The following is a 12,412-nucleotide window of genomic DNA, read 5'->3' on the forward strand; positions in this document are numbered from 1 at the left end:
TCCTCCTTTATGAGCGACGAACTGCGTCAATTCCTGCTCAGCAAGGGCATCGCCTCGAGCAGGACGACCAGTTACAATCCCCGGGGAAACGGGCAAGGAGAGAGGGAGAACGGAACGGTCTGGAAGACCGTCCTACTGGCCCTACGGTCCAGGGATCTCCCAGTCTCCCGCTGGCAGGAAGTCCTCTGGTGGCCCTCCACGCTATCCAGTCGCTGCTCTGTACAACCACAAATCAGACACCACATGAACGTCTCCTTGTTTTCCCCAGGAAGTCCACCTCCGGGACCTCGCTACCAACCTGGCTAGCGACACCCGGACCCATCCTGCTTCGGAAGCACGTGCGGGCGCACAAGTCGGACCCGTTGGTTGAGAGGCTCCACCTGCTGCACGCTAACCCCCAGTACGCCTACGTGGCGTTCCCTGACGGCCGGCAAGATATGGTCTCCCTTCGGGACCTGGCGCCCGCCGGAACCCCACACGCACCCGAACCATTGCCCCCACCCCCACCCCAACCCCCACAGCACCTCACTGGAGGCTCAGTACTCCCTGCCGCTCCTGCCTAGGCCCGACCACTCACCGACGCCCCCTACAGGCGCCCCCCCCCCCCCCACCCCACCCCGTGTCATCCTTTTGCCCCAACAGCGCTGCCTAGGGATGACGAAGCTGCCAGGGAGGACAAAACCACGCTCCCGGAGTCGCAACCACCGGAACCCACACCAGAATCACCACCGAAGCCCAGACGCTCCAGAAGGACGACCAGGCCACCCAATCGACTGATTGCTTCGCTGTGACTTTAACTGTGAACGAACACTTTGTAAATATCCTCGACACCACGGTGCCACCACGGTTACCACTGACCACCACCCCCGCCGGACACTTTTTTAACAGGGGGTGAATGTGGTAGTACCAGGTATTGCGGCACCTAAGAGGCTGATGACCATTGGTTAAACCCAGGAGTTTACCATTGGCTGTTGAACGTAGCTCCGCCCTGACAGGCGGAATATAAAAATCGGTGCCGTCCCAGCAGCCTTCACTTTCTGTACCGAAGCTGCTGGGGAACAAGTTCTAGTGGATTAAAGCCTTCAGTTATGAAATCACTTCGACTTGAGTGTAATTGATTGCGCATCACAGAGTCAGACAGAGAGAGAGAGACAGAGGAAGAGAGACAGAGGGAGACAGAGAGAGAGACAGAAAGTGAGAGAGTGGGACAGAAAGATAGGAACCGAGAGTGAGAGACCGAGAGAGAGAGATAGAGACAGAGGGAGATCGAGAGGGAGAGAGAGAGACACACAGAGACATAGAAAGAAGGGAAAACATAGTGAGACAGACAGAGAGAGAGAGGGACAGAGAGAGAGAAACCAAGAGGGAGAGAGATAGAGACAGTGAGACCGAGAGAGAGAGCGAGACAGAGTGAAAGACAGTGGGATAGAGAGAGAGAAGCCGAGAGGGAGAGAGACACAGAGTGAGAGAGACTGGGGAGAGGGAGACCTTGAGAGAGAGAGAGAGAGATCGAGAGGGAGTCAGAGAGAGACAGATAGAGAGAGGGAAACAGAAAGGGAGGGAGAGAGAGAGAGGGAGAGGGACAGAGATACAGAAAAAGGGAGAGAGCGGGGGCTCAAGGGAGATAGAGAGACCGGGAGAATGAGAAAGATTGAGAGGGAGAGAGAGAGAGAGTCAGAGAGCTTCAGGGAGGGATTTAGGTGAAGGGAGGGATCTAGGTGAAGGGGGGCCCCCAGGCAGCTGAAGGCAAGGCCGCCAATTGTGGAGCGAAGGAAGTCGGAGGATGCTCGAGAGGCTGGAAAGCGGAGGAGTGCAGAGATCTCGGAGGGTTGCAGGGGGCTAAAGCGATAGGAAGGGGGCTGGAAGAGGTTACTGAGATAGGGAGGGGTGGAAGGGCAAGGGGAGGTCACAGAGATAGGGAGGGTTGTAGGGCTCGAGGAGGTTAGAGATAGTGAGCGTTGTAGGGGCTGGAGAAGGTTATAGAGATAGGGAGGGTTATAGGGGCTGGCCGAGGTTATAGAGCTAGGGAGGGGTGTAGAGGCGGGATTAGGTTACATAGATAGGGAGGAGTGCAGGGAATGGAGAAGGTTACAGAGATAGGGAGGCTGGAGGAGGTTAACGAGATAGGGAGCATTGTAAGGGCTGGAGGAGGTTACAGAGATAGGGAGGGTTGTAGGAGCTGGAGGAGGTTACCGAGATAGGGAGGGTTGTTGGGGCTGGAGGAGGTTACTGAGATAAGGAGGGTTGTAGGGGCTGGAGGAGGTTACAGAGATAGGCAGGATTGTAGGGGCTGGAGGACGTTACAGAGATAGGCAGGGTTGTAGGGGCTGGAGGAGGTTACAGAGATAGGGAGGGTGTAGGGGCTGGAGGAGGTTACAGAGGTAGGGAGGGGTGTAGGGGATGGAGGAGGTTGCTGAGAAAAGGAGGGGTGTAGGGGCTGGATTAGGTTACAGATATAGGGTTATAGGGGCTGGATGAGGTTACAGAGATAGGGAGGGTTAAAGGGGCTGGACGAGGTTACAGAGATAGGGAGGGTTGTAGGGGCTGGAGGAGGTTACAGAGATAGGGAGGGGTGTACGGATGGATTAGGTTACAGAGATGGGGAGGGGTGTAGGGGCTGGATTAGGTGACAGAGCTAGAGAGGAGTGTAGGGGCTGGATTAGGTTACAGAGATAGGGAGCGGTGTAGGGGCTGGAGGAGGTTACAGAGATAGGGAGAGGTGTAGGGGGCTGGAGAAGGTTACAGATATAGGGAGGGTGTAGGGGCTGGAGGAGGTTACAGAGATAGGGAGGATTGTAGGGGCTGGACAAGGTTACAGAGATAGGGAGGGTTAAAGGGGCTGGAAGAGGTTACAGAGATAGGGAAGGTTGTAGGGGCTGGAGTAGGTTACAGAGATCGGGTTATAGGGGCTGGATGAGGTTACAGAGATAGGGAGGGGTGTAGGGGCTGGAGGAGGTGACAGAGGTAGGGAGGGGTATAGGGGCTGGAGGAGGTTACAGAGGTAGGGAGGGGTGTAGGGGGCTGGATTAGGTTACATAGATAGGGAGGGGTGTAGGGGCTGGATTAGGTTACAGAGATAGGGAGCGGTGTAGGGGCTGGAGGAGGTTACAGAGATAGGGAGAGGTGTAGGGGGCTGGAGGAGGTTACAGAGACAGGGAGGATTGTAGGGGCTGGACAAGGTTACAGAGATAGGGAGGGTTGTAGGGGATGGAGAAGGTTACAGAGATAGGGAGGGTTGTAGGGGCTGGAGGAGGTTACAGAGATAGGGAGGGGCGTGGGGGATGGAGGAGGTTGCTGAGAAAAGGAGGGTGTAGGGGCTGGAGAAGGTTACAGAGATAGAGAGGGTTATATGGGCTGGACGAGGTTACAGAGATAGGGAGGGTTAAAGGGGCTCGAAGAGGTTACAGAGATAGGGAGGGGTGTAGGGTCTGGAGGAGGTGACAGAGGTAGGGGGGGCTGTAGGGGCTGGAGGAGATTACAGAGGTAGGGAGGGGTGTAGGGGCTGGAGGAGGTTACAGAGATAGGGAGGGTGTAGGGGCTGGAGGAGATTACAGAGGTAGGGAGGGGTGTAGGGGATGGAGGAGGTTGCTGAGAAAAGGAGGGGTGTAGGGGCTGGATTAGGTTACAGATATAGGGTTATAGGGGCTGGATGAGGTTACAGAGATAGGGAGGGTTAAAGGGGCTGGACGAGGTTACAGAGATAGGGAGGGTTGTAGGGGCTGGAGGAGGTTACAGAGATAGGGAGGGTTCTGGGGCTGGAGGAAGTTACAGAGATAGGGAGGGGTGTAGGGCTGGATTAGGTTACAGAGATGGGGAGGGGTGTAGGGGCTGGATTAGGTTACAGAGATAGGGAGGGTTAAAGAGGCTGGACGAGGTTACAGAGATAGGGAGGGGTGTAGGGGCTGGAGGAGGTGACAGAGGTAGGGAGGGGTGTAGGGGGCTGGATTAGGTTACATAGATAGGGAGGGGTGTAGGGGCTGGATTAGGTTACAGAGATAGGGAGCGGTGTAGGGGCTGGAGGAGGTTACAGAGATAGGGAGGGGTGTAGGGGGCTGGATTAGGTTACAGAGCTAGGGAGGAGTGTAGGGGCTGGATTAGGTTACAGAGATAGGGAGCGGTGTAGGGGCTGGAGGAGGTTACAGAGATAGGGAGGGTGTAGGGGCTGGAGGAGGTTACAGAGATAGGGAGGATTGTAGGGGCTGGACAAGGTTACAGAGATAGGGAGGGTTAAAGGGGCTGGAAGAGGTTACAGAGATAGGGAAGGTTGTAGGGGCTGGAGTAGGTTACAGAGATAGGGTTATAGGGGCTGGATGAGGTTACAGAGATAGGGAGTGCTGTCGGGGCTGGAGAAGGTTACAGAGATAGAGAGGGTTATAGGTGTTGGACGAGGTTACAGAGATATGGAGGGTTGTAGGGGCTGGACGAGGTTACAGAGATAGGGAGGGTTGAAGGGGATGGAGGAGGTTGCTGAGAAAAGGAGGGTGTAGGGGCTGGAGAAGGTTACAGAGATAGAGAGGGTTATATGGGCTGGACGAGGTTACAGAGAAAGGAAGGGTTAAAGGGGCTCGAAGAGGTTACAGAGATAGGGAGGGGTGTAGGGTCTGGAGGAGGTGACAGAGGTAGGGAGGGTGTAGGGGCTGGAGGAGGTTACAGAGATAGGGAGGGTGTAGGGGCTGGAGGAGGTTACAGAGATGGGGAGGGGTGTAGGGGCTGGATTAGGTTACAGATATAGGGTTATAGGGGCTGGATGAGGTTACAGAGATGGGGAGGGTTAAAGGGGCTGGACGAGGTTACAGAGATAGGGAGGGTTGTAGGGGCTGGAGGAGGTTACAGAGATAGGGAGGGTTCTGGGGCTGGAGGAAGTTACAGAGATAGGGAGGGGTGTAGGGCTGGATTAGGTTACAGAGATGGGGAGGGGTGTAGGGGCTGGATTAGGTTACAGAGATAGGGAGGGTTAAAGGGGCTGGACGAGGTTACAGAGATAGGGAGGGGTGTAGGGGCTGGAGGAGGTGACAGAGGTAGGGAGGGGTGTAGGGGCTGGAGGAGGTTACAGAGGTAGGGAGGGGTGTAGGGGCTGGAGGAGGTTACAGAGGTAGGGAGGGGTGTAGGGGCTGGAGGAGGTTACAGAGATAGGGAGGGGTGTAGGGGCTGGAGGAGGTGACAGGTAGGGAGGGGTGTAGGGGCTGGAGGAGGTTACAGAGGTAGGGAGGGGTGTAGGGGGCTGGATTAGGTTACATAGATAGGGAGGGGTGTAGGGGCTGGATTAGGTTACAGAGATAGGGAGCGGTGGAGGGGCTGGAGGAGGTTACAGAGATAGGGAGAGGTGTAGGGGGCTGGAGAAGGTTACAGATATAGGGAGGGTGTAGGGGCTGGAGGAGGTTACAGAGATAGGGAGGATTGTAGGGGCTGGACAAGGTTACAGAGATAGGGAGGGTTAAAGGGGCTGGAAGAGGTTACAGAGATAGGGAAGGTTGTAGGGGCTGGTGTAGGTTACAGAGATAGGGTTATAGGGGCTGGATGAGGTTACAGAGATAGGGAGTGCTGTCGGGGCTGGAGAAGGTTACAGAGATAGTGAGGGTTATAGGGGTTGGACGAGGTGACAGAGATATGGAGGGTTGTAGGGGCTGGACGAGGTTACAGAGATAGGGAGGGTTGTAGGGGATGGAGAAGGTTACAGAGATAGGGAGGGTTGTAGGGGCTGGAGGAGGTTACAGAGATAGGGAGGGGCGTAGGGGATGGAGGAGGTTGCTGAGAAAAGGAGGGTGTAGGGGCTGGAGAAGGTTACAGAGATAGAGAGGGTTATATGGGCTGGACGAGGTTACAGAGATGGGGAGGGTTAAAGGGGCTCGAAGAGGTTACAGAGATAGGGAGGGGTGTAGGGTCTGGAGGAGGTGACAGAGGTAGGGGGGGGGGTGTAGGGGCTGGAGGAGGTTACAGAGGTAGGGAGGGGTGTAGGGGCTGGAGGAGGTTACAGAGATAGGGAGGGTGTAGGGGCTGGAGGAGGTTACAGAGATGGGGAGGGGTGTAGGGGCTGGATTAGGTTACAGATATAGGGTTATAGGGGCTGGATGAGGTTACAGAGATAGGGAGGGTTAAAGGGGCTGGACGAGGTTACAGAGATAGGGAGGGTTGTAGGGGCTGGAGGAGGTTACAGAGATAGGGAGGGTTCTGGGGCTGGAGGAAGTTACAGAGATAGGGAGGGGTGTAGGGCTGGATTAGGTTACAGAGATGGGGAGGGGTGTAGGGGCTGGATTAGGTTACAGAGATAGGGAGGGTTAAAGGGGCTGGACGAGGTTACAGAGATAGGGAGGGGTGTAGGGGCTGGAGGAGGTTACAGAGGTAGGGAGGGGTGTAGGGGGCTGGATTAGGTTACATAGATAGGGAGGGGTGTAGGGGCTGGATTAGGTTACAGAGATAGGGAGCGGTGTAGGGGCTGGAGGAGGTTACAGAGATAGGGAGGGGTGTAGGGGGATGGATTAGGTTACAGAGCTAGGGAGCGGTGTAGGGGCTGGAGGAGGTTACAGAGATAGGGAGAGGTGTAGGGGGCTGGAGAAGGTTACAGATATAGGGAGGGTGTAGGGTCTGGAGGAGGTTACAGAGATAGGGAGGATTGTAGGGGCTGGACAAGGTTACAGAGATAGGGAGGGTTAAAGGGGCTGGAAGAGGTTACAGAGATAGGGAAGGTTGTAGGGGCTGGAGTAGGTTACAGAGATAGGGTTATAGGGGCTGGATGAGGTTACAGAGATAGGGAGTGCTGTCGGGGCTGGAGAAGGTTACAGAGATAGAGAGGGTTATAGGGGTTGGACGAGGTTACAGAGATATGGAGGGTTGTAGGGGATGGAAAAGGTTACAGAGATAGGGAGGGTTGTAGGGGCTGGAGGAGGTTACAGAGATAGGGAGGGGCATAGGGGATGGAGGAGGTTGCTGAGAAAAGGAGGGTGTAGGGGCTGGAGAAGGTTAGAGAGATAGAGAGGGTTATATGGGCTGGACGAGGTTACTGAGATAGGGAGGGTTAAAGGGGCTCTAAGAGGTTATAGAGATAGGGAGGGGTGTCGGGTCTGGTGGAGGTGACAGAGGTAGGGGGGGGTGTAGGGGCTGGAGAAGATTACAGAGGTAGGGAGGGGTGTAGGGGCTGGAGAAGGTTACAGAGATAGGGAGGGTGTAGGGGCTGGAGGAGGTTACAGAGATAGGGAGGGTTGTAGGGGCTGGAGGAGGTTACAGAGCTCGGGAGGATTGTAGGGGCTGGAGGAGGTTACAGAGATAGGCAGGGTTGTAGGGGCTGGAGGAGGTTACAGAGCTAGGGAGGATTGTAGGGGCTGGAGGAGGTTACAGAGATAGGCAGGGTTGTAGGGGCTGGAGGAGGTTACATAGGTAGGGAGGGGTGTAGGGGCTGGAGGAGGTTACAGAGCTAGGGAGGATTGTAGGGGCTGGAGGAGGTTACAGAGATAGGCAGGGTTGTAGGGGCTGGAGGAGGTTACAGAGGTAGGGAGGGGTGTAGGGGCTGGAGGAGGTTACAGAGATAGGGAGGGTGTAGGGGCTGGAGGAGGTTACAGAGATAGGGAGGGTTGGTGGGGCTGGAGGAGGTTACAGAGATAGGGAGGGTTAGAGCGGCTGGAGGTGGTTACAGAGATAGGGAGGGTGTAGAGGCTGGAGGAGGTTACAGGGATAGGGAGGGTGTAGAGGCTGGATTAGGTTACAGAGATAGGGAGCGGTGTAGGGGCTGGAGGAGGTTACAGAGATAGGGAGGGGTGTAGGGGGATGGATTAGGTTACAGAGCTAGGGAGCGGTGTAGGGGCTGGAGGAGGTTACAGAGATAGGGAGAGGTGTAGGGGGCTGGAGAAGGTTACAGATATAGGGAGGGTGTAGGGTCTGGAGGAGGTTACAGAGATAGGGAGGATTGTAGGGGCTGGACAAGGTTACAGAGATAGGGAGGGTTAAAGGGGCTGGAAGAGGTTACAGAGATAGGGAAGGTTGTAGGGGCTGGAGTAGGTTACAGAGATAGGGTTATAGGGGCTGGATGAGGTTACAGAGATAGGGAGTGCTGTCGGGGCTGGAGAAGGTTACAGAGATAGAGAGGGTTATAGGGGTTGGACGAGGTTACAGAGATATGGAGGGTTGTAGGGGATGGAAAAGGTTACAGAGATCGGGAGGGTTGTAGGGGCTGGAGGAGGTTACAGAGATAGGGAGGGGCATAGGGGATGGAGGAGGTTGCTGAGAAAAGGAGGGTGTAGGGGCTGGAGAAGGTTAGAGAGATAGAGAGGGTTATATGGGCTGGACGAGGTTACTGAGATAGGGAGGGTTAAAGGGGCTCTAAGAGGTTATAGAGATAGGGAGGGGTGTCGGGTCTGGAGGAGGTGACAGAGGTAGGGGGGGGTGTAGGGGCTGGAGAAGGTTACAGAGGTAGGGAGGGGTGTAGGGGCTGGAGGAGGTTACAGAGATAGGGAGGGTGTAGGGGCTGGAGGAGGTTACAGAGATAGGGAGGGTTGTAGGGGCTGGAGGAGGTTACAGAGCTAGGGAGGATTGTAGGGGCTGGAGGAGGTTACAGAGATAGGCAGGGTTGTAGGGGCTGGAGGAGGTTACAGAGCTAGGGAGGATTGTAGGGGCTGGAGGAGGTTACAGAGATAGGCAGGGTTGTAGGGGCTGGAGGAGGTTACATAGGTAGGGAGGGGTGTAGGGGCTGGAGGAGGTTACAGAGCTAGGGAGGATTGTAGGGGCTGGAGGAGGTTACAGAGATAGGCAGGGTTGTAGGAGGTTACAGAGGTAGGGAGGGGTGTAGGGGCTGGAGGAGGTTACAGAGATAGGGAGGAATGTAGGGCTGAAGGAGGTTACAGAGATAACGAGGGGTGTAGGTGGCTGGAGGAGGTTACACAGATAGGGAGGGGTGTAGGGGGTGGAGGAGGTTACAGAAATAGGGAGGAGTGTAAAGGCTGGGGAGGTTACAGAGATAAGGAGGGTGTAAGGGCTGGAGGTGGTTACAGAGATAGGGAGAGGTGTAGGGGCTGGAGGAGGTTACAGAGATACGGAGGGTTGTAGGGGCTGGAGGAGGTTACAGAGATAGGGAGGGGTGTAGGGGCTGGGGGAGGTTACAGAGAGAGGGAGGGGTGTAGGGGCTGGGGGAGGTTACAGAGCTAGGGAGGGTGTAGGGGCTGGAGGAGGTTACAGAGATAGGGAGGGTTGGTGGGGCTGGAGGAGGTTACAGAGATAGGGAGGGTTAGAGCGGCTGGAGGTGGTTACAGAGATAGGGAGGGTGTAGAGGCTGGAGGAGGTTACAGGGATAGGGAGGGTGTAGAGGCTGGATTAGGTTACAGAGATAGGGAGCGGTGTAGGGGCTGGAGGAGGTTACAGAGATAGGGAGGGGTGTAGGGGGATGGATTAGGTTACAGAGCTAGGGAGCGGTGTAGGGGCTGGAGGAGGTTACAGAGATAGGGAGAGGTGTAGGGGGCTGGAGAAGGTTACAGATATAGGGAGGGTGTAGGGTCTGGAGGAGGTTACAGAGATAGGGAGGATTGTAGGGGCTGGACAAGGTTACAGAGATAGGGAGGGTTAAAGGGGCTGGAAGAGGTTACAGAGATAGGGAAGGTTGTAGGGGCTGGAGTAGGTTACAGAGATAGGGTTATAGGGGCTGGATGAGGTTACAGAGATAGGGAGTGCTGTCGGGGCTGGAGAAGGTTACAGAGATAGAGAGGGTTATAGGGGTTGGACGAGGTTACAGAGATATGGAGGGTTGTAGGGGATGGAAAAGGTTACAGAGATAGGGAGGGTTGTAGGGGCTGGAGGAGGTTACAGAGATAGGGAGGGGCATAGGGGATGGAGGAGGTTGCTGAGAAAAGGAGGGTGTAGGGGCTGGAGAAGGTTAGAGAGATAGAGAGGGTTATATGGGCTGGACGAGGTTACTGAGATAGGGAGGGTTAAAGGGGCTCTAAGAGGTTATAGAGATAGGGAGGGGTGTCGGGTCTGGAGGAGGTGACAGAGGTAGGGGGGGGTGTAGGGGCTGGAGAAGGTTACAGAGGTAGGGAGGGGTGTAGGGGCTGGAGGAGGTTACAGAGATAGGGAGGGTGTAGGGGCTGGAGGAGGTTACAGAGATAGGGAGGGTTGTAGGGGCTGGAGGAGGTTACAGAGCTCGGGAGGATTGTAGGGGCTGGAGGAGGTTACAGAGATAGGCAGGGTTGTAGGGGCTGGAGGAGGTTACAGAGCTAGGGAGGATTGTAGGGGCTGGAGGAGGTTACAGAGATAGGCAGGGTTGTAGGGGCTGGAGGAGGTTACAGAGGTAGGGAGGGGTGTAGGGGCTGGAGGAGGTTACAGAGCTAGGGAGGATTGTAGGGGCTGGAGGAGGTTACAGAGATAGGCAGGGTTGTAGGGGCTGGAGGAGGTTACAGAGGTAGGGAGGGGTGTAGGGGCTGGAGGAGGTTACAGAGATAGGGAGGAATGTAGGGCTGAAGGAGGTTACAGAGATAACGAGGGGTGTAGGTGGCTGGAGGAGGTTACACAGATAGGGAGGGGTGTAGGGGGTGGAGGAGGTTACAGAAATAGGGAGGAGTGTAAAGGCTGGGGAGGTTACAGAGATAAGGAGGGTGTAAGGGCTGGAGGTGGTTACAGAGATAGGGAGAGGTGTAGGGGCTGGAGGAGGTTACAGAGATACGGAGGGTTGTAGGGGCTGGAGGAGGTTACAGAGATAGGGAGGGGTGTAGGGGCTGGGGGAGGTTACAGAGAGAGGGAGGGGTGTAGGGGCTGGGGGAGGTTACAGAGCTAGGGAGGGTGTAGGGGCTGGAGGAGGTTACAGAGATAGGGAGGGTTGGTGGGGCTGGAGGAGGTTACAGAGATAGGGAGGGTTAGAGCGGCTGGAGGTGGTTACAGAGATAGGGAGGGTGTAGAGGCTGGAGGAGGTTACAGGGATAGGGAGGGTGTAGAGGCTGGAGGAGGTTACCGACATAGGGAGGGTTAGAGGGGCTGGAGGAGGTTACAGAGATAGGGAGGGTGTAGAGGCTGGAGGAGGTTACAGGGATAGGGAGGGTTGGTGGGGCTGGAGGAGGTTACAGAGATAGGGCGGGTTAGAGGGGCTGGAGGAGGTTACAGAGATAGGGAGGGTGTAGAGGCTGGAGGAGGTTACAGGGAGAGGGAGGTGACAGGAGGGACAGAGTGCCCTCCTTCCACATCTGAGAATTCAGTGGGCATCAAGGGGAAGGGTATTCCTGGGCCGTGGAAAATGGCCGGGGCCTGTGGCTGTGGAAAAGCCCAGGAGCCTGAACGTGTAGGCCTGGTTAGGCCCTTCTAGTGTGGGCTGGCCCACTCGACTGAGGTGTCCCTTCCTCTTCCCGGTCAGGATCGACTGGAAACTGCCCGGCGGCGAGCTGATGAGGAGCAAAGCCAGCACAACGTGCAACTGGAGGAGCTGCGCCAATGCCTGGAGGCCCAGGACGCAAGATATCGGGAGTTCGAGGCTCAGAGCCAGAGCAAAGTGCAGGTGCGTCAAAGGGGCGAGGTGGCGGGGGTTTGGGGGAAGGGTGCACGGGATGCCACTGTGTGTAACTGGGAAGAAGTGGGAGGGCTAACCCCCCTCCGATAGGGGAACGGGCTGCCTGGTGTGTGTAACTGGGAGGAGCTGGGTGAGATGATTAATCCTCCCTCCTTCCGATAGGGGAACGGGCTGTCGGTATGAGATGAATCTTTTCTGAGCATCTTCCCTCCATCTCAGGACCTTCACGAGGCTCAGGAGAGACGGGCTGCCGAATCAGAGAGAGTGAGGTCGCTTGAAGCCGAAAGGTACCTGACCCAGGAACGTCTGGGCAGCCTCCAGCGAGCGGTGGCTCAACTCGAGAGTGAAAAGTTGGATGCCGAGCGAGCAGTCTCCCGGCTAGAGAGGGAGCGCACAGCAGCGAGGAGGGCCTTGGAAAAGGTAGGCCGCAATGGGTGTAAGGATGAGTTGCCAATGCTAGGTCTCAAGTGGTTATGGATGAGTTGGCAATGCTAAGCCTCACTGGGAGTAGGGATGAGTTGGCAATGCTAGGCCTCATTGGGAGTAAGGATGGCTTAGCAATGCTCGGCATTCAGTGGGAATAAGGATGTGTTGACCAAGGTGGGCCACACTGGGACTAAGGATGGTGATGGTAGGCTGTACTTTAGGAGTAAAGTTGCCTTGAGAATTGGGCGATGTTAGGCCTAACTGGGAGTAAGATTGAGTTGGCAATGCTAGGCCTCACTGGGAGTAAGGACGAGTTGGAAATGCTCGGACTCACTCGGAGCAGGGATGAGTTGGCAGTGCTAGGCAGCTTTGGGAGTAAGGACGGGTTTGCAATGCTAGGCCTAATTGGCAGTAAGGATGAGTTGGCAATGCTCGTCCTAACTGGGAATAGGGATGGGTTGGCAATGTTAGGCTGTACTGGGAGTAAGGATGAGTTGGTAATGCTAGGCCTAA

At 55.9% G+C, this 12,412-nt stretch overlaps 1 protein-coding gene across 1 annotated transcript in view; it reads left to right on the forward strand.

Moving 5' to 3' along the window:
• LOC140392269 (uncharacterized) overlaps positions 1–12,412 on the forward strand; it is a 116,472-nt gene that overhangs the window by 93,990 nt on the left and 10,070 nt on the right. The window contains exons 28-29 of the mRNA XM_072477586.1: positions 11,321–11,461; positions 11,693–11,893. Coding sequence (XP_072333687.1) covers positions 11,321–11,461; positions 11,693–11,893 — 342 coding nt within the window. The remainder of the gene's footprint in view (positions 1–11,320; positions 11,462–11,692; positions 11,894–12,412) is intronic.

This window comes from Scyliorhinus torazame, chromosome 16, assembly GCF_047496885.1.
Source record: "Scyliorhinus torazame isolate Kashiwa2021f chromosome 16, sScyTor2.1, whole genome shotgun sequence".
Lineage (NCBI taxonomy): Eukaryota > Metazoa > Chordata > Chondrichthyes > Carcharhiniformes > Scyliorhinidae > Scyliorhinus > Scyliorhinus torazame.